We start from the raw sequence: 25,919 nt of genomic DNA, 5'->3' as shown, positions 1-25,919 counted from the left end.
AAACTCCCAACTTGAGTTATCTATGTGCCTTTATTTTCACAGTGATTCGTAAAGCAAGAGGTGAAAACGTTTAAAACACTTTCTGGTCATAAAGTAGTTAATATCTTATGGGTAAGACCTGCTGTATGACTGAGGACTAGAAATTCAGTGACTTTTGACTGGTACAATACCATTAAATACTTTGGTATCTTCAAACTGCCTATACTGCATAGGAGACACATTCATGCACAAAAGACCACTAATGCTTAATAACTTACATCTTTATATGCTCGTTTTCAGTAGCCTGGACTTTGTAAAACTACCTGCACATCTTCTGAGCTGACACAACGAACCACGAAGCAACACGACGCTCATTTGGAAGCAGCACTACCTTTCTTTGTGTTCCCTCCATTTGGGAAGGGATTGTCCTGAATGGTCCTGTAGCAACACCACCAGTACAGTACGGAAAGGCTTTAGAATATGTAATTACAAAAGGCACTTCTGAGAATTAATTCACGAAAGTATTCCAGTGAAATGGGGAGTTTGGTCTAAAAAAATATTTACCAACCATTTTCCTCCTCCTCCTCTCTCCTGGGGTTAGGTGAGTTTTTTGAAGCGAAGCGAAAGAAAAGTAGAGCAAGGTAGGATAGGGTGAGAAAGGGAAAGAAGTCAAAATCTGTTTTCTCTGTTTCTCCCTTCTCTTCCAACATGTGGGCTCCCTTTTTGGTACTGTGCTCTAGAAACGTCTGTATGTTTGGTTTTATAAAAACCTGGTAACTACCAGGAGATGAAAAGAATTAGTGAAGTAGTCCAGCCTTTAAAACTGAGCAATGTGAAATTAATTCCACAATAGTTTAAATGAAGTACTCATTGCCCCTGTTCAGTGTTCAGACTTTGGTCACAGACTGAGCATTAGAAGTAAACCTGGGTCAAGATATGAAACAGTGTTAAAGTGTGCTAACTGGTAATGTTTTTCCAAATACAATTCTGATCATCTGAACCTCATTTACATGATTTCCTGGAAGTATGTTGAAACTTTGCTAATTTCTGTAGCACAGGCATGGTTTTAGGGTGTGCTCAATTACCATGTTGCTACCACGCAGCCCTGGTACCCCCACACAGAGCTTTATTATAACTGATACCACTTATTAATATTAAAAGAAATAAGATCTCACTACTTCAAGTTTTTAAAAGCTCTGATTTATATCAATGCAATTTGTCAATTTGACACATTTCAAATTTGTGAAAAAAAATTTGCAGCCTCTGATAAATGGGATAGGTAAATCCCTGAATTCGAGATTACTTACAGAAATACCCAGTATAGACATTTAGAATAGCACAGCAGTGAAATAATTTATAAGGACTTTGTGATACTCCAACACCTTATATGATTGCATTTCCCCTTCCACTATACTGCCTGCACAAAGCAACAGAGGTGGAGGGGGAGGAGGAGAGAAGGTCATACCCTGTATGTCTAGTTCAGTCCCTCAGCCCTCCCAAATTGGTAAGTAACCATGTGGACATAGATAGCATCCCCTACAGCCATGTGCTAACCAGTACCAAGTGAAAGTCACGTTCCATAGGTTACTCAACAGCTTGTAGGCAGCATTATGCCCAGAGAAGTTGTGGCTGCCCCATCCCTGGAAGTGTTCAAGGCCAGGTTGGATGAGGCTTTGGGCAACTTGGTGTAGTGGAGAGTGTCCCTGCCCATGGCAGGGGGGTTGGAACTAGATGATCTTTGAGGTCCCTTCCAACCCAAACCATTCCAGAATTCTATGATTATCCCAGTTTCTGGGGGACTTTTGGCCCATTACACATGCTGGCAGATTTGTCACCCTGCTAGCCATCTCAGAGACAAAACATCTCACCCTCTTCCTCTGCGTTCTCGGTTCATTCATATTAAAGAGGTCCAGTTTCAAGTATTGCCAGTACAGCCCCTTTCACCAGTTTTATTTACATTGTTTAATCATCTCTTACTGGGCTGATGGAGGCAAGGCATTTGTAGGGCATTTAGGCTGTTTGCAGTAACAGGTTATATACAAGCATTTGAGCGTGCAAGCTCCTACTCAGCTGTGTCTGTGTCAGACCCATCTCAGTCTTGAAAGCGTTCCCAGAAAACCTGCATTTCCCCAGCCTCAGCTGGGGAACAGGAGGTGTTACCTGTTGTTATAAACCTTGATGCTCTTCGACCTTCATGACTACAGCACTTCTGCATGTTGGTCTAGGAGTACTAAGGTAGTCCTCATCCAAACACAATTTGGTTTATCCTGCATTTCCTAATGCATATTTATCTTCATCTACTGACATTAATATCCACACATATAACGTTGAAGGAAGCTAATTTAGGCTGTTATTCCCTGAGTTCTTCATATTCACATTGAATATGTTTCTCCACAATTAAATCCGAACTTAGACTCTGTACTAGGACCTACTACCTTTCCAAATTACCACTTAATTCAAAACGAACACTGCATTAATGGCAAAAGACCATGTGTGTGAGGCCTGATGACAGGATTTCTCCGAAGGAATCATTCAAGTTCCCCTCTTCATTCTTCTGCCAGTCGCTTAATAAACATACCCCACTGCTTTACTGAATTTACAAATGATATAAACAAACCTCACATCTTCACTTCTGCTTAGTGACTCCTCCTTTGTTTAGTATAACTTATTTCCACATGCAAAAAAACTAAGGCCTCTACAATTTTTAAGTTGTCTGGTAGCACAGCTTAAAAAAAAAAAAGTAGTAGTCTTTATTTGCCAGCTGGGAAATTTCTTTGGACAAAATACTGTTACACTTAGTTGGAGGCAGTAGTCTATTTACATATTTAAAAAAAACCCACAACTTTTTTCTGAGCTCTGCAGAGACGCAGCCATGAAGAAGAACCCAGAAGCCTAATGCATGACGTGAAGCATATTGCTTTGCAGAAACCAGTTTGCAGGACATAGACCGTATCAGGAAAGTCTTGCTTTCAACAGAAATTATACTGACAGTGCTGAAGATTGACCTATCAATATTACCAGGTTTGGACCATGAAGTATCCTAGAAAGCCAAAAATATTTTAAAGTTTTGAACTCAGTAATGTAAATTTGCATTAGACCTTGGCTTCAATCTAGATAGGAATAATTGAGTCAGCACAGTAAATTCAGAATTTATATTTTAAATTAAAACCAAAGTATCAAAATAAGTTAACCTAGAAAAACATAACGTCTCTTTTTACATAGCGAAGATTTCTTTTAGGCAAAACTTAGCAAAAAAAAAACCCCAACGGTTTGGGAATAAACAAAAGTTCTCTTTTGGCAGTGTCTGGTTTGGGATTTTAGCTCCGTCCTCTCCTTGGAGGAATCTGTCAACTAAAATTCATCAATACGAAAAGGCAACACAGTGAAAAGCTGAAATACTAACATTTCAGTAAAGTGCATGAGACTGTGGCAGACTTAATGGCTTTGCTACGACCTTATCTCGGATGCTGAACTAAACGATGGGGATGCCAGGTTCTTCACTATTCTGTTGAGGTTGGCAATTTTTTCTTCCAGTAAATAGTTTTTCCTTTCAGCAGTTTTCTGCCGCTGTTCTGTCATCTCCAAAGCCTTCAGCAGTTGTGCATTCTCAACATAGAGATCCTTGACCATTGCATCTGCTTTAGTGTTCCTGGAAAGCTGAATCGCAGATGGAACATAATTACTCAGCAAATTAAAAGCAAAATAAAATGTAATTAAAAGCAAGAACAGTGCTGGGGGAGCAGGTGAATGTGTTTTCAAATGAATGTGTAATTCAAAGGAAGACAACCCACCCATTCATCTTATTTTCCTTTGTTAAAAACCTATACGTTTGTGGAGTCTTTATAGAGACTATGAACATTTTGAAACTGCAAAGACTTTGTAAGGAGATCAGGCAGATGATAGAGGGCTTCAAATGAATCATAGAATGGTTTGGGTTGGAAGGGGCCTCAAAGAGCATCTAGTTCCAACCCCCCTGCCATGGGCAGGGACACCCTTCACTACACCAGGTTGCCCAAAGCCTCATCCAACCTGGCCTTGAACACTTCCAGGGATGGGGCATCCACAACTTCTCTGGGCAACCTGGTCCAGTGCCTCACCACCCTCCGAGAGAAAAATTTCTTCCTTAGATATCATCTAAATCTCCCCTCTTTCAGTTTAAATCCATTGCCCCTTGTCCTGTCACTACATGCCCTTGTAAAAAGTCCCTCTCCAGCTTTCCTGTAGGAATCTTGTCGGGTAAGCACTGCTTCACAGCATTTGTCCTTTAAGGGTAAGTCTGGTCCACCAGCCCAGTGATCCCACAGAGGTACTTTCTCTGAGGTTTGGACCATCAGCTCGTCCTGTAAGATTGAGGAGAGCAGCCTACGTGCTTTTGGGAACAGCCCTTTGGCAGGAGACTTCCTTACCGTGAGAGAGGAGACTGTACCTCAGTAGAAACCAGATATTGTTACCACGTCATGCCTGTCTATAAAGTGTTCAAAAGCCAGCTTCTCCTACGCTATTGAGGACTTCTGAAGAAGGCAGACCAGGGCAAGAGCTAAAACCCCAACACCATATCAAGCAAAGGGTGTGTTAGGGCAGGAGGCAGAGAAATCAATAATTGTACTGTAATCCCGCCTGTACTCTTCAGGAAATTCTTTTTCCTCCTTTTCTAAGCAACTTTCCAGTTAAGATAGTTGCCCAGAATTTGATATTTGTTTTCTGATATTAAGGGAATCAGCATACCAAACAAGCAGAGCTTTTAGGAAATTAATCGGGGACTGCATCCACCACTCACTTGGAGTTTTAGGAAGTTTGGGGCAAATATACTGCGCTTTAGCTTGGAAGCATTAAAAGAAAAAGGAAAGCACCGTTAACTTCATTCTAAGCAAGAATGGCTTGGCAGTTTGCCCACTTAGCTGTTTACAGGGGGATGATTTGAGGAGGAAAGTAAGAATGCTTACTTGTTCCTTCAGCTGATTTACTTTATCTTGGAGAAGCCTCTTCACAAGCCTTAGTTTCTGTTCAACATCCATCAAACGTTCTTCCATCCTTTTTAGATGCTGCTCCTGATCCCCCTGGAAAGCAACATTTATGTGAGAATCAGTTAACAAAATATCAGTTCACATTCACCAGTCTTTTTTATTTTTTTGTGCAGTTTACAGTTAAAATAGCTGGCACTACACATTTGAGTCTATTTTAAAAAGTCAACTAAATTAATAAACTATTCATGGAAGCAAAACATTATGTCAACACTTAAAGTAAGACACTCGCAGCATTGAACTAGTTTTCCAAATCTAGGAAAGTTACACCAGATCTAAGAAAAATTGATACAAAATCCTAAGTTCTGCCTTGACTGTGACAGTCAGATCTGGATAGTTTCCTTTTCTTGTTCTTAAGTGCTGCCATTTTTCTGTTGAACGTGGGAAACAAAATACCAATCAAAATTTTAATGATTTTAGAAATAAATTAAGGTGAGGTCATAAGGGCATGTTAGTTTGACAGTATAACTCTCCCATGCTAAAGACACCTTGAAAGAGAGTAACATCCTAAAAAAGTAGGATATTATCTAAAACATGATTTTTTACATTTTTTTAGATTAGCTGTTGATAACTAATGTTTCCAAATAGTAACTCTAACATGCTTTTGCTCTTTTTCTTCGGTGAGATAATAGACAGTCTAACTAAAAGCATAGTAACTCAGTGTCATGAGAGTGCCCGTTACACCAACAGTTGAGTGGCTTTTTCCCCAATAAATCAGAAACACCAGGAACTACAAGAAAGGTTGTTTGTATCTGCGAACTTCAGACAGTGACTGCAGGGAAAGGGATTCTTGCTTTTAATGCCACCTTGTTACTCTAATTCTAGGAAGCCATCTGAGCAGCTTAACTTTGAGAAAGCACAACCTTCTCCCCAAAACAAAATATCTTCAAAACCAAAGTACCTTCACGCAGGCGGGGGATGATAAAAGAAAAACTGAGGGAGGAGTGTTTCAGGTAGTTAGATGCTCATCTAAACCACAGCAGAAAGATCCCTGTAGGGGATTGATTGAAGTCCACTCAACATTTTATTTGTTGTAACACCAGAAACCCCTTAAGTCTTTGTGTGGGGTTATATGATCACTTAGCTTGTGGAAAAAAAAAAAGTTTAAAAAAGTTACATTAGAGTTTTATAGGAAGTATTTTTACAGTGTTGCTGGAATGGATGTTTTTCCAGATTAAAAAAGTCCTACTGAACAGAACTCGCAAGGGACTTTCTAGCCAAGGTATCTTAAGTTATCTTTTGTAATTTGATTGGAATTCAAAAAGCATGGCTGACTATTACACCTCATATTGCTTGCAGGAGCCTTGAGCAAGTAGTTAAGTGGAAACTAAATTATAGCAGTCTCAATACCTGTGATCCCTATTTTTGGCTTAAAGTCGATTCAAGAACGTTCTATCTGACCTCATATTATTGCAGGTTTAGTGGGAGAAGCCAGCACAAGCATTAGCTTTAAGGTCATTAGAAAGATAACAGCAAAAAGGTCTTTGAGAGCAAACACTGAAATGGTTGATGGCTCCCAACTAGAAAAATCATAGGCCTTAACAAGGTGTTTTGCTGACCTCTAAATTAGATTTTTAATACTTTCAATCTAGTGATTTGAGACAAAAGAAAAACCACTAAGGAATGCTATCCAAGAATCAAGTGTGTTAGTAATTTCCCCTTTTCTGGCACTGCCTTTATCCTTTATGGCCACAGCAGTAGAATATGCCCATACACTATGCAAATTCTTTTCTTAAATGTGCAGGTCCATCTGCTAAAGAGAGAAGCTGAGTATCTGTACTTAAGTACATCCCCTGTTACAAATCCCTCCCAGAAGTCCTGATATGACAATCTTCAGTATCAAAGACAAACACTTCCTCTAAAATGTGTTAATGCTTGTTCATAAAGCTGAAACTATTGATACTATTAAGACAAGAGACATTATGTTTAAAAAAAATTTTATTTTTCATTTACATCAAAAAATGTCATCTTTCCCTGTTAAAAAGTTTATACATCTTATACAAAAATGCAGTATAAATACCCCGGATTTTCTTCAAATCTCATATAAAATTAGTACCATTTGAGAAAAATAGTCTCTTTCCATACTGAACAACTCCATGTTTTAAATAACATAAATAAAAGGTATTTGTAACAAATTAAAAAAAGACAGCTTATGAACTTTCACAAAATAGCTTCTAGACAAATAAATAGAAAATAACACTGTAGAGACATTTTTTTTGTTTTTTTAGGAAAACCACAAAATAATTTGATCCTCAAGTTTCTCAGCTTATGCCAGTTCGTGTGTTTGTGTGTGTTTATCATGGTAAGGAATGAGACCATAAGCAGCCAAGCTGTCAGAGGTGCCCGATCCTCCGGTAGGAATCTGCATGCACTGCTCGCTGCTCCGGTAGCAAGGCCTAGAGAAAGAAGGCAAGTGGGATACTTCACCCTGATATCCAGATTTTCTTTTAATTACGCACGTATACTTCAAGTAAACCAGCAATACAAGCAAAGCAAGCAACGCAAGACAAACAAGCACACACACAAAAAACATGCAGAGCATCACATATTGTGTTTCTCTAAATCCTAGTATTAGCACCACACAAATGCAATTGAGGAGATCATTCAGGATGCATTTTCTAGATGTAAGGACTCTTCAGATGGCTCATCCGTGTTTTTTTTTTTTTTTTTTGATTTTAAAAAGATCAGTGGCAGTGATTAACTGCAGCTAGCAAAGCAGTTAAGTTTCTGAGAGGAAATAATCTGCCACTATATGTCTCTATATCTCTATCTATATATGTTAAAAAAATAAATATATAATCTCACAGATTGCTGAAGAGCATTTGTGCAAAATGTAGTCCAACTGACCTCCTTTCAAGGAACTTACTTGCATTTCTATTTTAAACCTAGTTGTAAGTTGCTTCATGAGACAAGTGAACAAGCTGTGGGTCAGAGGTGATATGAATTTTGAAATAAAGAGCTGAAGAAAGGGGAAGTTGAGCAACTGTAAGTACTCGGAACAGAAATACTGGTTCGCAGAAGTTCTAAGAGATTTTAGGAAAGTATTGGGTCATTAACAGGCTCCCAAATCCAATTGTTTAGCAAGGAATATGAGAAGAAGTGCTGCAATTGCTACTGTGCAGCAGGTAAGAATCAGAGCACTAGACACAGCAGAAAGTCATTTGGAATTCAGAAGAGTCCAGACTCGTTAACACAGTAGAAGAGGCTCAGGAGTTTTAATTTAGTGGAATTTGAACGTGGGACAGTAGTCTTTGGAGGAACAATAGCTCAAGACTGACTGCAAAATGAATGAGAACACAGACCACCATTAGCCATGATCAAAAAGCAATGAAAACTGCAAAGCATGAGGAACACAAAATAATTCCAAAAAGGAGGGGGATAACTTTGGGTACCTTATTACACAGGAGGACTCAGGATCTAGGAAAGCTGCAAAGTGCAAAGCAGCAGCAGCAAAACTAGGTGATTAAATTTACACATGGATAACCTGACGTCGTACTCACTGGTGAAAAGATGATGAAGAGGGATTAGGATGCAATTTTTCAAGATGCTAAAGGGGACATTAAAATGGACATAAGCTCAACTAAATGTTAATGCTAGAAGTCAGGGTGACAAAGGAAAAAAAAAATCAGTGAGAATTAAAGCAAGATGTGCTTACAAAAACGTCAGTGAAACAGACTAGAACAGATTTGGCCTTGTTTGTAGACTGCGTGTGTTTAATAGTGATTTTAGAAAGTTATCTAGCCCATGGAAAAAGCTGTAGGAGATGTTATAAACCAGAATATCCATTCACTTTAAGAAAAAAAAAAGGGCAAACAAAAATTAGAAGGATTAAGTGCATTAGTGCATTGACAGCAAATATTTGCAAAGCCTCTCTGAAAGTATTTTTAAATTCATGAAGCTTTCCAGCATAAAAGCTTTTACAGGAAACGTAGAAGTGATTTATCTGTAGAACAAGTTCCAGGATGTGACTAGTTTGCAAATTGCCTCTCAGGCTTTCAAAGGCAAAATTACAGAGTCATCCATCACTCCTAATGCAGTACACAGCACATTCATTTGCAGATGCTACTGCTGTAATATGGTTTTAATTGATTTCAAAATTAATTTTTTAATTAATGCTCTGCATGCTCTACTTTCCATTGTATGTGACCAAGTACATTAGTCTGTGGTAATGCACTTCTATCAGGACTCAGCTGAAACAGGGAGAACCTTATAATCCATTTATTTTTACTTATTATTTGCCATTAAGTTCTTTTTTGGGGGGAACTTTTTGATTTTATCTGTTTCTTAACACAGTTCTTACTCCAAGTTTTGGAAACTTTAGGAACTGTTACTGCATATACTCTCTCTCCATAATACCTTTTTTCCAGAATACCCTATTAACACATTCAGAGATTTTTGAGCTTCAAAGTCTTGGTCTTATTTTTTTTAAAGGTGTAACTGCGATCTGAGTTTAAAATGTAAAGATTTTTTTTTTCCTGCTAACAGATTAATAAAAGTGTTAGTATTTTATCTAAGTTATTTAGGGCTTTATCTTTTCTCATAAGATAAAGCTGTAACATTACTTTAAGACCTATGGCATGAGCAAAAGCTTTAGAGACTCAGATATTCGGTTACTTTTTGAAGAGAGTCATCTGGCAAGCCTAGACCTCAAGCTTAATTTTATATGGGAGGCACCAACTTTTCTACTTATTGCCTATAATTCAGTTTTACGTGTTAAAAAAGCAAACCAACACTAAAAGTGACTCTGCTCAATATGTGCAGTGGCTGTAATATTCCTTGGAATTAGATTGTTTTTCCTCAGAAATGCCAATGTTGAAGTTGCTGTGTAAGGATAACAGTGTTCTCCAAACAATGTCTTGTCTTCTGGCCAAATAATGAAGATAGGTTGACCTCAAAAAGGATTGATTTGTTTGTGTTATGCTCCACTACAGCTGACCCAGAACTCTCTGCGACAGCAACAGCCCAAACTAGCATTTTATGTTTGATGACTATGTGCTTGTGCAATATGTGGTGTAGTGTATTTTTTAAAACAATGGTTCCAGACATGGACATTAGGTAAAGAAAACAAAACAAAACCTATAAACACTTACTGCACATGGATCAGAAGGAGAAAAGCCAGCTGAATGTGGATAGGAGTGGGTTTTATTTCAAGAAGATTAAGAGGACTTCAGAATTAAGCTATGGCTTAAGCTGAACATGCTAAATAACAAAAGTTTGGTTTGCACATGTCTTTGATAGAATGAAATTTAAGTTTAATTTTTGAACTGGCATAAACAGAGAATGGATCTCATCAGAACTGAAAACAAGAAAACTAACCAGATATCCTTTTCAAGCTGTAACCTGCAGAGTAATGAGAGAGCTTTACCTGTTGCATGTTTGTTTCAGAGGGTCTGCTTTCAAGTTCTTCCTGAAGACGTTGACTCCTCCTCTCTGCTTGTAGTAGCTGGTGTTGGAGCTGCAGGAACTGTTCCTTGGGCACCATAGCACAGCCTTGCTGCTGGAGCTCCCGGGAGTGCGGCGGTTGGCTAAGCATCACACTGGCGCTCGAGTGGAGCATCTGAGGAGCAGAGGACATCAGCCATCAGGAGAAAGCAGCGCTGCTGTTCGTACAACATTATCTTTTAGTGAGGCACCAGACATCAGGTTAGTCTTGGACAATTTCTTGTACGCAAAAGCAACGAGCCTGAACTCAGTAACAGAAGCTAAATAGACAACTTTTCTCTTTCTGATGAAAAAAAGATGCATCCTTATCTGCAGTTCTGAAGTCTAAAGGGATTGGAGCTTTGATTCATCATTTCAGACCCGAATTATAAATTCACGGAATTTCTGATGAAATCCTGTCAAAGTTAAATGGGTCTGTGGTGAGCTTCAACTGAATAGTCCTTTTCAATTTTAACCTTGATCTCAGCAGCTCTTCCAAAAATAGTATCCACTTAAAAGCACTAGCATGAGGCAGGCTGAAGAAGTCGTCCACCAGTGCTGATTATTTCTAGTCTTTAATCTAAGATGGAGAGATAACATCCTCAAAAGCAAAACAAATTTTCAGTGTTATGTATGATGACTAAAGTGATTTGATGCCAGCTGCTATATTCCATTCAGAATTCAGTATTTAGAATTCCATATCCCTTTCCTTATGTTCACCACTAACTGTTGGAATTTTAACACGTTTTATAATTTTTATTTCGAGACATGCCGCAAGCAGAGTTTGATAGCAAGCCTGGAGAACTCCTGAGTACCCGTGCTGCATGAGCAAAAGTACACTCAGAGAGGCCCTTGAGATACACATGCATGTAGTAATCTGAAGTTGTTTAATCCGAAATTTGAGTCTTGCTTTCATTAAGAAAAGGTCAGAAAGTGCATCAGCAAGCCTATGTAACATAAAGGTAGTTATATACCAACAAATAGTTTGTGCATAACGGTTGTCCTTTGTGAAGTTGTAGTACCAGAGAAGTCTTTTAGGTGGTAAAACTAGGCATCTTGTGGGAGAAAAGGATGGCATTCCTAGTAGTCCTCACTACAGCAAAGAGAGCATCTCCAAACAGACGTGTCCCAAATGGTTTAGCTTCCCCACATCATTTAATGAAGTGCTGCTCCCAGGCCATGCTACAACAGTTACTAGGTGAAGGTGGCCAGCAAAGAGGCATTTCTGGCATTGCCTTACTGCAGTAGCATTGCAACCACGAGAGCCCAAGTTAGATAAACTGGCCCAACGTTAGATGAACTTTCAGACTATTAAGAGCTAAGATTGTTTCACGTGACTATTTAACATTTTTCTAGGCTAAAGTAAAGTCCAGGTAAGACTAGCTCACAGTTGTAATAGATTATAATACTAAAAAAAAGACCAGAACAGTACAACAAAACCCCCGATGCTTCAGACAAGCTGATTTGCAGCTTGAATTCGCTTAAGATTAATACTTTCTTCCCATAAAGTTCAGTTGACCACATCATAAAGTTCTCACCTGTTATCTCAAAACTATTACTGTATTCCCTTAGGAAAAGGCATATAAGATTATGGTAGTGGTTTTAATTTTCCTTTCATGAGTGGCAGAATTAAGGCCTCAATTCATAATCATCTTTCAGTTATTGAGTTCATCTATAACGTAAACAACTATAAGCATTTTTCATAATTGTGCAGCTTTTCTGGCTGTTAGCATCTGTACTTCTCTGCTGGCCCAGGTAAACAGAAAATAGGTTTATAAGTCTGTATTTTTTTTAAGCAATCAGGAGGTTCTCTTGAATCAACTTGTCTGTAAAGGAGCTATTGTTTTACTGACAGTATAAACAGTGAAAGTAATCAGCTTTTGATGGAATTTAAGGTTTCCTGTGAAGCACATGAGAATCTAATGAAAGAGCTGAAGAAACAGTCAATGTTAGCAGTATCTTAAAAATAAATACTACTTGTGTGGCTAATGAAAGCAATATAGTCTTGCTGTATTCATCTGTGGAAGAAAGTGGAACAGTGACAAACTTGTTAAACTATTAGGGATGACACTGAGTGTGATCACATATTAATTAATACTAACAAAACATTTGACAGTCTGGTGAAAAAGCATGCAGATATTAGAGGTAAATATACAAACACCTTTAAGCCTTACAGTCAATGGGTTAGAAGGAAGGAGTTGAGCCACTTTTCATTTTCTTAACGATCAATTTAATTCTTTCGAATGCTATTGGTTATTTCTCCCTATTTTCATAGCAATGCCTTAGAAATATGCAACTTCTTGGCATGCAGAACCAAACTGCATGATATACTAACCACAAAGAAGTTAGTGGGGCTGTCAAAGTAAAAATTTTACATTAAAATGAATAGTGGCTTCTTTACTTAAAAGATGCATGGAATAAAAAAAAAATCCATAAAAGAAAGAAATGTTTTGTCCATGCTATGGTAGTACATTGAAAATGGTTGCTCTACCTTCGCACACTATTTCAGAAAGAGAACTGCACCCTTCTCTGCTAGTTCCAACCACTGAGTTCTAGACAGGTTAGCCATGAACAAAAGAACAGGCACAAAAGAGAAAGTTAGAAGTCATAAAGTGCTAAGTGAATGTTATACACACCTGCTGGGAAAATGTTATCAGGAGTAACAAACATCCTGCATGTTTGAAATACAAATTTTAGGAGAAAACACAATTCCATGTTTGACACTTACACTAAAGGGTTTAAGGGTTTGGAATTTTCCCACAGCTTACTTAAGACTATATAAATAAAAGCTCAGGGCATATAAACAGTCTTTTCAGTAACTTGTCAAAATCTTATCTTTTCTAATCAAAGTCTTACAATTTTTTTAGTTAATTATGTAGTATATTCAGCATATCATGTTTCCCATTTGCTCTCAATGAAAAACATGAAGTCTTTTCATAAACAGTGCTGTAAAAGCTTCACCTAGAAGATGCTTTGATTTATGGAATGAGTCAAAATTGTGGGTTTTAATTTTATTTTCTTTTTAATATTGTGTTAAACTCAAATTCAGGACATCAAGTTTAGGCAAGACTGCTGAGAGACTAATCAGAGGTCTAGCCTGACCTTAAGGGATACTCTAACTTAACAGAGTTAAGCTTGCCCATTCCTGTGACCAAGGCCACCTAAGAATTATGCAGTTTTCATAACATCCATCATGATCCATCTCCAGCAGTACTGAACAAGCATCCACATTTACAGCAGGCTTTGGAAGAAACTCAATAGAAGTTTGCACTCATGCCTTTAGATTAACAGCAAGTTGTGCAAATTGTTATTCTGTCACAATCTAGGTAAAACAGCAAGGCTTAAATTCAGCAAATTATTCCCATAGTAAGTAAGAACAGGTTTCTACATTAGGAGCAGCATCACACAAATATTAGTTAGGAAACTTGAGGTTACATGTTTTAGGAAGAGGAAAGTGTGTTAGCCTTGCCTCAAGCACAGAAACAAATTTCTTTGTTATTTGATTTTATATCTGAAGCCTTACGTGAACGAGGATAAACCACAACATGCTTCAGAGAAGCCTGTTTGTCACACTAACATCTTGATCATGAAAGATGGGACTAGGCATTAGAGGAGATTAATTATTCTGGTTTTGATTAGTTTCCTCTGTTCCTACACATCTAGAAGTTGTTTTTAAATAAGTTCATAGATTCAGTGAGAGAGTGATACAGCCCCACGCTATTTGGTACAGTCAACACTGATTGAAAAGTACCTCCATTAACTGATCATCCAGTTTGACTTGCTTTTTCCTTAGCCCTTCATTTTCTGAGCTGGTTTCCAGGTCACGTTCAAGAGAATTCATCTGACTGATCTATTAAAGACAAAAAGTTTCCTTAGAAAGATAGTAGTTTCTTATTTTATTTTTTTTTCCCCCCGCAATATGCAATTCACAAATCACTGCACATCAAGACAATTCAAGATTAAAAGACCTAAGTATTTGAACAAGTGTCATGCTTTGCTGAAAGTGATGTCTGAGACACTGGTATACAGCATCTCTGACACCAGTTGCAAAGAACAGGCAGGGTAACTGATTTTCAGTCTGACAGTGGTAATGCTGGCATCCAAGCGTTGTGTATTCCAGAGCACTCGGGCAGGTTCCGTTTTGGTTATGGTTCCCACCTTCTACCACTGAGCTGTTCGTACTGACCAGAAGTCCTGCAGCATATTGGCATAGACTTCCACCCTGCCTGCTCTGCAGAGGCACAGAGGACAGGCAGCTCCTTAGGACAGGGATCCATAAGAGACAGAGTGCAAGGCTCAGAGTAAAAGAAGAAAATTACAGCTTACCCTATTAGCTCTTAGAGAAGGAAAGCACTGCACTGAGTCACATTTACCATCTGAAACTAACCTTCCTGTTTGCAGATGACAGCTCCTTCTGAAGCTGTTCACACTCTCTCTTCAAGCTTAATTTCTCTTGTTCTATAGCTTTGACGATGCCTGACTGGCTTTGATGCTTTTGGTGCTTTAGGGAAAGGATAGTAGATTCCAGCTGTCGGATCTAAAAAGACCAGAGACGAACAAATGTGGAAAGACATACCAGACCATTCAAAAGTCAAATTGCATCTACATCATCTAAAATACCAAGAACCAATTGATTTTGGACTCATAACAGATTCTGGTGTATTTCTGACATTTTAGCTTGGAGCAACAAAAGGTCTTCCCCTTTCTCCTCCCCATCGTCTGCCTAATATTGTGAGCCAAGAAACTGAATATGAAGAATGCTAGAAACATTAACAAGTTTTTATGAAAGAAAAAAAAAAAACTGAGGGGTGTTAACTGAAAGTCAGACCAGAATCTTAGACAAGAGTTATCAGAATTTTATTTTTAAAAAAGAGCTGTTTGAAGCATCATTAAAATGTCTGCATACTCAGTGCAGATATAAAGGAAAACTATTCCATTTTGCATTCTTTCTGCAAATGTTTCTATTCAAAACTAATGAGCAACATTCCTCTCCTGTACTACCCACTGCAAAACAAGGATTACTAAGTTTTGCCTTGTGTGCATGGATGGCCTTTTGTAATCTGGCAGCTTGCTCAGGTTACCTTCTCCCGGGAGTGAGTCAGGTCTGTCCTCGTGCTCTGGACTTCTCTCTGCAGCCTCTCATTCTCCTGCCTGAGCAGCTGCTGCTCTTGTTTCGTCAGCTGCTCCAGTTCATCCCAGTGGAGTTGCCTCTGTTGGTCCTGCAGCCCTGAGGAAGGCACAGCCAGTTCTAGAACCCGATTCTTAAGACAGACAGAATTGCAGGGTTAGGCCTTAAACAAAGAAGCAGACATTTTCTCTATGCAGGTGGGGTTTAAGTGGGCTTTCAGTAACTGCAGACTCTGAAGCTGCAGGACTCCCCTCTTCCTCCCAGCCTACACATTGTTTTCCCACTACGAAACCCAATGTACTAATCACAGCACCAAATTAAAGTGCTTCCCTTTGCTAAAATCTTAGATACGAGCTGCGTGCCGGAACGGCTGATACAAGTGCACGGAGTTCAACACCACAAAAAAGTAATTTGTGCTCCATTTCACAGCCTCATCAAGCAAATAATAGAACTCAATATTATATATTATTCAGTAATAGCTGTAATTGAGTTCCTGCTGTACAATTCTGAAACAGCCTCTTTTCCACGTGGACATTAAATATTCCTTAATTGCATGGCAAACAAGCCAAATTACTAACTGAGTTCATACCACCCATCCCAAGACGGCTGTCTACAACCTCCTTCAGCTACAGTTCCTCTTCAGTTGAGAGGCTGATATAATACTGCACCTTTCAAAAGGAAGTTTGGCTGAAAATGAGATCCCCGTCAGTTCCTAGTTTGATTGTTCGTATGCTAATAGTTTTGATAGGTGTAAATTCATACATTGTCCACAGATTTTTTTTTTTCTCCCCGAAAGATTTCTTTCAGGGAAGAATGGAGACTCAGGAGATAGACTGATCATGGCCTGTCCTTACGTTCAAAACTCAAGATTTTTAAAAATAAGTTGTAAATCTGCCCATTATATACAATCTGACAAGACTGATCATACTTAACTATTTTAAAATGGAAAACTAAAATGGAAAACTACTAAATTTAATAGAGCTTTTTTTCTACCCACCTCCTTTAGCTTTTTTTTTTAATTAGCTTTATATCACTTTAAAAAAAAAACAAATCAACAGTTGCATAACTCAGTCTACTTGCTCAAGCCTGCAGCACTATTTGTGTCCTTTTAATGGACAAGTCAACCTAAAGAAGTTGGCTACAGCAACAGGCTACAGAAGAGCAGCAGCTCATGTCCACAGACCCTGGCATGCAAAGTTGAGTGACTTTGAGGGCACCTGGAGTCCATTACCTTTTCATTGGCATTCTGCAGTTGCTTGTGTAAAGACATCAGTTCTTGTTTAAGAGTTTCCTTCTCTTGTTGCGTCGCTCTTAAGTCCGATTTTAGTCGGGACATTTGAAGGTTGGTATGTTGGAGCGTTTCGTCTAGACTCTGAACCTGTAACGAGAGGGGACACAGCTTGGTTATTTGCTGGGCCAAGACTTCTTGTAACCTTGCTGGGATGTGCATTCACCACATATCACACATGTTTAGGATCTCTGATGGAAGGACTGACGGAGTTCTGATGCTCACAGCTCCCCCTTTTAAAAATGCCAAATGATTTTCTGACTTTCTGTTCCAAATTTGTAGCTGTTCGTTACAGAAACACAATACTGTATTCAGAGACACATCTTCCAGCCACAAATATTTACTGTGATATGCTGGGAAGAGAATTGAACTGAATTATTTATTCTTCCCGGCAGCCCATGGCCAACAAGAAAGCTCAAGCATAACTAGTCAAGCAGGGACAAGCCACCACCAGAGAAGCAGGGAGCAACAGCAGAGTCTCTGAAGTATTTTAGGAATAACTGGGCAGAACAAATTAGCAAAAGGAACTTGGCTGTAGATGCAAAACAGCACAGCTTATTCTCGGGGTGGGGGGAAAAGTCCCTCATAGCACTTCACAAATTTCCTCTTGTCCTTCAAGAACGTCACTTTGAAAGCCCATCAAAGCAGCCCTTCTCCGCTGCATGACATCTTCACACACATTAGAAGAGGGCTGTTTTTTTAATGAAAAAAGCACTACAAGAGATTAAAAAAATGCTTTTGATCTAGGGCTATAACAAAAATCACTATTATACCTTTTCTTGTGAAACGGTGAGTTGCGTTTTCAGTGCCTGACCCTGCTTTTCCCAGGACTTTTGTTCCTGCTTCAAGCTGCCAACTGCATTCTCTAAGCAGCTTACTTTAGCTACCTGAAACAAGATTACATCAGTAAGCACGACTCATTCAGGATTTTCTTTAACTCAATTTGACTTGGAGAACTAAGATAGAGTTACAGCTACGCAAAGAAAACACAGGAGAGCAAAAAACCTCTCAGCTCCCAGCCAGGATCTCCACACAACAGGATCATTCTTTATAGGGTGCATACTAGTTACACTGCTCTAGTTCAGAGTTACAATATGTTAGAGTTGCAATAAAAGTGCAAGAACACTGTCGTCTTTGTCCTGCTGCAATATTTATATCCAGGCCTCTGTTCCTTGCAATGGTTGGAATTTTCTACGTAATCAAGTTACAGGAAAGCTGTGCTCCCAAATTTAAGCTTTCTCTTTAAGACCAGCTAGGGGGAGGGAAAAAAAAAAAAAAAGCAGTGGCAATCAAGCCTTTATTTGGCTTGAAGGTAAGAAAAAAAAATCCAAAGTATTTTACAGGTTAGGGTGATACAGATAATGATCGAAGAATTTTAACAGCCTGTTACAGCACGTAGGTAGTGACATGTTATTTGCAGTTCTTTCTTACCTTATCAATACATCTGTTTAATTCCTCACTCAGGGCTTCTTTTTCCTTCTGCAGCTTTTCATTTTTAGTCATTAAGCTCGAAACTTCGTTTTGAAGGTCAGAGAGATCAGGACATCTGGGCAGCTGTGGAAAACAAACCCCTTACAGGTGCATTTCTGTGCTGTTTCAGAATTTCGCACGCGAGCGTTACACAAAGCTTTCTTTTCTCCTCTGGGCCAAGCATCCCACTCCAGATAGAGTGGAAGATAGAGGAGCATGCTCCAATTTAGTACAAATGACCATATGAGCATCATTCATATGATCCAAGCCATCCTTCCTGCGACATCCTTCCCTAATTGCCCTGTGATCCCTTGGATTTGCTTTAGGGCTGGTCTTTGTCTGCCTCTTCTGTGAAAAGGTTAAAAAATATTGTACTGCTGACTTCAGATCCTCTTCCCCATTTGACACAGTGCTTTAGCTCAACACTGCCTTCTCCTGTGCTGTTCTGTCACTGCTCACTCCATCTTCTGTCTTTAATTACACTCAAACCACAATCCACTCTTTACTGAATAGACCTCATCCACTTTTGCTTTTTAAGACCATTATCTATCCTAAGCATTGGGTGCATCAAATGAGTGCTTTACACTGCAAAGAAAATTACTTTGTGGAGCCCTAATCAGGAGAGCTAACTCATTTGTAGCCTTCATTATCTACGTTTATTAGCACATATTTACAGTCACTTGAACCATGCTTATACAGGTGATAACGAAGCCCTCCAGGAAATTATGCTCAGAAGTTGACATGTCAAAGTCTCCAGATGGGTTTAGCAATAGGAATTTTCTCTGAGAGGGCATGCTGGAAGAGACCAGTCCTTAAAGGGAGCTATATGGGTATCACCAGTTACACAGGAAAACATTCCCCTGCCTATCCCGTCTGCACAAACTAGAAAAGCCCTGTCTATTCCTTGATTAGAGCTTTAAATCTTTGTCTTCATTGTCAAAGCCTGTCTTTGTAGATCCACTACTACGGAAGACCTTTTGGCAAAGGCTAAGTGAAACCAACCTTATGTGAACAATTTTGCATTGTACCCAGAGACTGTTTCAAGGGGATTAATATTTCGCTACTGTTATGACCTCTCTTTAAATAAATTAACTATTTCTAACTCGGGCAAGAGAGCAGGGCACATTAGGAGACAGCCAGCATTAACTGATGGCACTCAAATAGGATGCCATACCTGTTTTGTCTTCTCGAGTTCCTGCTTGAGGATGTGGTTCTCCTGCTCTAATATATGAGCTTGAACCTTCATTTTTGACAGCTCCATCTCCAAGGAAGACACCATATTTGATGACTGCAAAAAGTAAGAGGCTCAGATTTCAGCTTAGGAGACACGCAGAGTAATAAAGGTTAACCAGAGGATGCTGCAGTGAGTGACATGGGTTAGAGCTGGGATGGCACTGCACTGGGTGCCTACAGGAAAGCTGGAGAGGGACTTTTTACAAGGGCATGTAGTGATAGGACAAGGGGCAATGGATTTAAACTGAAAGAGAGGAGATTTAGATTGGATATAAGAAAGAAATTTTTCACTCTGAGGGTGGTGAGGCACTGGAACAGGTTGCCCAGAGAAGCTGTGGATGCTCCACCCCTGGCAGTGTTCAAGGCCAGGCTGGATGAGGCTTTGGGCAACCTGGTGTAATGGAAGGTGTCCCTGCCCATGGCAGGGGGGTTGGAACTAGATGATCTTTGAGGCCCCTTCCAACCCAAACCATTCTATGATTCCATGATTCTATGAACACAACAGGCATGCTAGAAAATGCAGGTAAATATTTAGCTTCACTAAACTCTATTTTCAAGACAAACTTGCACAATTCTACCTCCCTGTTTTTGGCTGCTGCCATGCTTTCCTTCCACCCCCACTGTCGTATGCAGGTACTTTTGCAGCTAGAACTTGGTAAAGTCCAGCTTTGAAAGAACATGTACAGCTTGAGACAGGGATCCTCATTCCATAGCACCTGTGCATTCCTAAAAGGTCAGTTGTTTCATACTGTTAGAGTCAGTGTAATCCCATACCTTTACTTTGGAGTTTTCCAGTTCCTCTTTCAGTACAAGTCTCTCCTTTTCCCACTCCTCCAGGGTACACTTCCCCACTTCCCTTTCCTTTTGCTTGAGCACCCTTGCAAGCTGTTGATTAAGGTCCTGCACATCTGCTTGATTTTTGGAATTCCTCTGGCTAAGTTCTGTATTTTCAGAGTCCAGCTGCTGGTTTCTGGTCTTCAGATCTGCTACCTGAATTGGGACAGCAGTGTCGGTTACAATTGCTTTTACACTGGGAATGAGATTTAAAAAACATTTCCTTTCTCTTAAGATGACTAATAGAACTGACAAGTGTCACTCCAATTCAACAGTGACTCTGAACGCTGAGGCATTGCTGTTAACTGTACTCCATGTAAGTCATGACCCCAGTAGCACTGCTTTCTTTATTTCCCTATAGCTGTTTACTTGCTCCATGTCCTAATTTTAGGCCAAATCAAGTAGACCCATATTTAGGAGCAGGAATCCCCCTGATGGCCTGTCGCATGCATGGTCAGCCTCACAACTGTTCATTTCTCATAACTGGCCTCAATTATAGCAGTTACAATATCAGTCATCTGGCATACTACTCTGTTCCTCCTCCCCTTTGCCATGCTGATGTATATTTTAAGGGTTATAATGGTGAGCTAGCAGATTATTCTGAGCAAGCAGAATTTTACTAAGCAATACTAAAAGGGACATGAATGTAAAAGCTACTTAAACCTTCTACTTTGCCTAGCATAACAAACCACCCTTAAAATAAAAGTAGCTGTCTCATGGATACAAGCAAAGGGTCGTGGCTGGCAGCATTCCTAGACCCAGCTAGCTAGGAAATAAGCAGAGGCTGAGTCTGATCACTTTTATTTCCCATGGGCTACTGCAGAGCATTACCCACAAAGACTACAAAAGAAAGATTTTAACTTTATATTTCTATTAAATAAACTTTCCAAGTTGACTATGGAAAGTGCTTTCAAGTCTGTAAGCTAGAGAGTTACCGTAGTGTTGCTACTGATCTGGTCGAACAAGCCTCATATCAACCCCAAAGAGTTAATCAAAAAAGAGTTATCAAAAAAGTTTAAATGCATATAACAGTCATTTTCTACTGCCTTTGTGACCACCTAAGGAACAGCATTTATACAGTGATGGTTTCTACAGAGAAGGTCATGGGCTCAGGCCACATACCTGCTTTTTCAGGTTGTCAACCATCTTCTGTACAGCCATTTTCTCCTTTCTCACAGCCTCTATCTTTTGCCTAGAAAAAAAACAAACCAGGAAAGCTCATTAACATGAGGGTCACTTGTTAATATACACGCCTACAAGAATGGGCTGGGTTTTGACATCACCAGAAGTGGTAATTCTGGATATTTATTGCTTAGCATCAGTGTTTTGCATAGGCTTGGTAAGTGCTCAGTTCCTCAAGGTACCCCATGGAATTGTTCTCTAGAACGGAAGAATACTCCCAGGATCATGGATGGTTATGTGCTTGCAAAAGACCAAATCACTGAAATACTCTGTCGCATTGTACCTCTTCCTGCCTTTTCAAAGGCTTCACCATCCCAACAAGCTCTGAAGTAAGCAGAATTGCATCAGCAATTCAATCCAACCAGCTGGATTTCCAATGGCACCATGGAATAAGCCCACTTCAAGTTTTTTAGAATGTCTAACACATGAAGGAGCTTTAAGAGAAGGGATGTAAGCATTGTGCCTGCACCGCAGCGAGAGCCTGAAGCCATACACGTGGCAGGCGCCCCGTTGAATTCTTACCGCATTTCTTCCCGGGATCCATTGAGCTCCCGCAGTTTCAGGCTGGAAGCACTGCCTTCCTCGTTTAATAAAGTCACTTCGTTTTTCAGCATAGCGTTTTCTTCTCTGAGCTTATCAGCTTCACACCTGTGGGCAGAGACACCAAGTAAAAACTGTTTCTGTATATTGTCCAGGCCACAGGGAGAAAAATTCCTCAAAGCCTAAGCTGCCTGTAGCTTCGTTATGAAATATTACAGTTGACTTATTTTGTGTATGAACAGTAGACAGATTTGATGTTTCATGTAGTAAGAGTGCTTCCCAGATCACTGAAAAAGGGGCTTTTTGTGCATGTTTTTGTACAGCTAAAGCTAGTTAAAAAAATCCAAGATACCTAGTACAAGTTTCACATTGATATTGTGCTATACCTTTCAGTCCTTAAGTTACAAATAACAACTTTAAACAGCTTAAATAACAACTTTAAACAGCTTAACACCACAATGTGCAGACTGCTAGGAGAACAAACTGTTTCTGAAGGCCTGTATGCTGGGAACAGCAGTGTTGGAAAGTGCCTTTTCCTGTCCTCAGGCGACTGTAGAGAAATAACTCAGCCCTGGTGTAATACCTGAAAGAACAATTTCCTGCAGGAAGCTGGTGCTGAACAATAATTAAGCCGCTTGTAGCCACTTTATGGCCTCCAAAAAAAAAAAATCCTTGCTGAAATACAGCAATTAAAAACAAGTAGGTGACCTATTATGTTCTCTGTGTTATAATGGTATTTACCATGTCACACACCTGAGCATAACTGCTCCCACTGGGGAAAAAAGTTACCATAATTCTCTACTATTAACTTAAATATTGAGAAAAATAGAAGCACTTTTAGCATTCCGACTAGCAGACAGTACTGGAGGGAACAAACCGAGTGAAGAGGTGATATTAGTAAAAGCTAAAAGCATTCTGGAAGCGTTACCATAGTAATTTGGATGTAAAACCACGGGGCTTTCAGATGTCCCACAAGCCACCCACTGCGCGGGCGACTACATCCACAGACGGCACAGCTGGCAGGTCGCTTCTGCGTGCCCGTTCGTGTTAGGGCAGAGCCAGAGAGGAGTTAAGTCACACACGCCTATTCCAACCGTCGTTATCCATGATTAATCAGCCCGTTTGCTAGTAGTTATTAGAGTCCAAGGCACCGTTTTCCTAACCCAAGTTAAACTACAGCGGTTAATGCCGCAGCCGCAGAGCGGGCGGGTGGCCGCGTGGCGACGAGCGGGGACGCGGGGTTAGTTTCTAAAGCAGCACGTGTGACTACCGGCAGGGCCGGCACGTTTCCCACAAAATTTGGCAAGTTTACGTTACCTCAAAAGATCAACTTTGTGCTGCAGCTCGGCGCACGTGCTCTGCAAGCCGTGCGTCGCCGTGTTCCTCTCCTCTCTCTCTTCGTGGCCACGCACGTTGTTTGGGTTAACCAGAGCAGCAGCTTTCTCCTTCAGCTTCCTGCTGGGCTCTTGCAGCTCCCTCTTTTCCAACGACACTTCCTTCACCGTGCTGTCGCTTCGGGCATGCTTGTCTTGCTGACCTGAATCTTCTTCCAGCTTCCCAAGCTGGCATCGCAGTCTTAACTTGTCACTGTGTGTGTCTTGTGGATCTTGTTCTTGGACATCTTCCAATTCTTTAACTTTTTGGAGGAGCGGCGTGTTTTCCTCTCTGAGCTTAACACTTTCCAGTTTACTTTCTTCTAGTTTGCACTGAAGGCTTCTCAGCTTACGGAGGTTGTCTTCTAGCACTTTATTTTTTTCAACTAACTTGATCATTTCAGATTTCAGATCCTCATTTTCTACCTGAATTTCTTCTTGCAGTAACAGAAGTTCAGCCTGTGCTATTGATCTACCTTCTAACTCTTCCACCCTTTTCCAAAGCTGAGCTATGACACTCTTCAGGTCACTGTTTGTTGACCCAGGAGCATGATCACGCTGCTGGAGAGAGGCTTCACTCAGTTCCTCAGCCCTCTCAAGCTCAACCTGCATCTTCAAAGTGTCAGAAATAAACCCTTTATTTTGGGGAGCTGTTCTGTGATTTAGCAGATGAACCTTCTGCTGTTTAACATCATCACGTAGTGGTTTTGGTCTGGGAATATTCTCAAGAGTTTTCTCGAGATCTCTCTTTTTTTGCAGCAGGGGCACCTGAGAAAGCAGCTCTTGATTCTTGTCACAATCCTGATGGCCATCAGCTTCCAGTGCTGCTTTACCTCCTCGCCTCTGGCACAGCTGCACCTTGAGTGCGTGGCCACCTGCTCTGGCTTCAACATCTGCTTCCTCCAAATCTGAGTCCATCTCAGTCATTTCCTCCAGGTCTGTCGTATCAGCCTCCAAAAGCTGAAGGACATTTGAATCCAATTCCTTGTCTGCATCTTTACAGTCGCTGGGCGACCCTTCGAAAATGGGATCTGTTTCATCTGGCAGGTGAGATCGTTCGGAGCCGGAGTGGGAGCAGCTGGAGCTGGGAGGTGGCGCAGGCTCCCGCTCCACAGCTCGCAGCCGGTGCTGCAGCCTGACGATCTCAGCAGCCATCCTGACGTTCTCCTTCACAGCTTGCTCGTGCACCTTCTGCAGATTTAAGAGGACATCTGCATCATCTCCCAGAGGTGCCACACCAGAGAGAGCAGCAATTTTGCTCTTTGCTTTCGCATACTCATTTTCCAGGAGCCTATAATGATTTTGTACTGCAGAAAAACTATGGGTCTCCCACTGTAGTTTCTGTATTTTCCCTTGAAGGTTTGAGATTTCCAAACTCATCTCGGCCTTCTCTGTTTCTGCTCTTACACAAATATCTTTGTTCAAACTCTCCAAAGCAAGAAGTTTGGAATTGAGGTGGTCTTTCTCTTGCTTATATTCACTGTCAAGCCTCTCCAGCTTTTGCTTAACCAGCTTCCCATTTTCCTCCACCACGGATATACGCTCTTCTTTGTTCTTTAGCTCTTTCTCGTGGTCATTTTGGAGTTGTGTTATTTTATCGTTCAGCTTTTTCTCTTGCTTCTCAGCAGCGTTCCTCAGGTCTCGCAGCTCCTTCTCAAGCTGCTCTCTCTCGCACACAAGCTGGTTCACTTCTTCCTTGAAGATTTTCTCCAGGAGATCTTTCTCCTGGGTCAGAGCAGAAGAAACGGCCTTTTCATTTGCCAGACTTTCCTTCAGTTGCTCACGAGCTTCAGCAACCTCCTGAGCAATTTCATCCTTTTCAAACTCCCACTGAGATTTCTCCTCTCTCTGCTGTTCTGCAAGTTCATGCAACTCTCGCTGGTAACGTCCTTCCAGAGTTTGGATCTTTTCTTCGTATTTATTCACAAGCATTTGTGTGTCGACAGAAAACTGAGTTTCTGCATTAGATGCTCTTCTGTTATAGTCACTTTCCAATTTTTTCCTAAACATGGTTAACATAACATATTACTAAACTCTGGGCTAACTCAGAAAGAGATTCAAATGGCTTTTTAGGCTGAACAAAACAAGCTGAAAAATTACTTTTTCACCGAGTTTTAGATGATGTACTGTTTGACAGGTGTTTCTGAGAGCCAAAAGTAAAGTTTGAGGCAATTTGTTGAAGCTTCAAAAGTAAAAATCTAATTGCCTTGGAAAAGCATAACTCATTAAACGTCCTCAGAAAAAGTTTCATGTACAATATATGCCCTCCTATACTCGCCATCAGATTTGTGGGAGCAGACGTTCTTATCCCATCTCTCCCTGTCACCCCAGGAGAGTTCCAGGTTTTTTTTGACACTCGATCTTGGCTAAACGCATTTACCAGCCACCCCTTTACTTCTTCAGAAAGGAGAACTCTGAAAACCCACATGCTTTAAAAGTACAAAGCAGGG

The 25,919-nt window shown here is 40.3% G+C and overlaps 1 protein-coding gene across 3 annotated transcripts in view; it reads right to left on the bottom strand.

The window, feature by feature from the left end:
* Positions 1 to 3,426: 3,426 nt before the first annotated feature.
* Positions 3,427 to 25,919, bottom strand: part of NIN (ninein) — a 56,111-nt gene continuing 33,618 nt past the window's right edge. Inside the window, exons 16-30 of one of the 3 annotated variants that reach the window (XM_086613146.1) lie at positions 23,524 to 25,471; positions 23,414 to 23,490; positions 22,079 to 22,204; positions 21,497 to 21,566; positions 20,315 to 20,530; positions 19,482 to 19,595; positions 18,269 to 18,391; positions 17,611 to 17,724; positions 16,781 to 16,927; positions 15,503 to 15,682; positions 14,809 to 14,958; positions 14,173 to 14,271; positions 10,366 to 10,557; positions 4,923 to 5,036; positions 3,427 to 3,636 (exon numbers count right to left, since the gene is read on the bottom strand). In XM_086613146.1, the coding sequence (XP_086469272.1) occupies positions 3,427 to 3,636; positions 4,923 to 5,036; positions 10,366 to 10,557; positions 14,173 to 14,271; positions 14,809 to 14,958; positions 15,503 to 15,682; positions 16,781 to 16,927; positions 17,611 to 17,724; positions 18,269 to 18,391; positions 19,482 to 19,595; positions 20,315 to 20,530; positions 21,497 to 21,566; positions 22,079 to 22,204; positions 23,414 to 23,490; positions 23,524 to 25,471 (3,880 nt within the window). Of the gene's footprint in view, positions 3,637 to 4,922; positions 5,037 to 7,333; positions 7,397 to 10,365; positions 10,558 to 14,172; positions 14,272 to 14,808; positions 14,959 to 15,502; positions 15,683 to 16,780; positions 16,928 to 17,610; positions 17,725 to 18,268; positions 18,392 to 19,481; positions 19,596 to 20,314; positions 20,531 to 21,492; positions 21,567 to 22,078; positions 22,205 to 23,413; positions 25,472 to 25,919 lie in introns of those variants that run through there. The other 2 variants (XM_086613145.1, XM_086613147.1) reach the window with 2 other exon arrangements.

Source organism: Tauraco erythrolophus, chromosome 6 (assembly GCF_009769465.1).
Source record: "Tauraco erythrolophus isolate bTauEry1 chromosome 6, bTauEry1.pri, whole genome shotgun sequence".
NCBI classification, from domain to species: domain Eukaryota; kingdom Metazoa; phylum Chordata; class Aves; order Musophagiformes; family Musophagidae; genus Tauraco; species Tauraco erythrolophus.
Note: the sequence above shows the minus strand (reverse complement) of the source record. Positions and strands in the feature narration are given on the sequence as shown.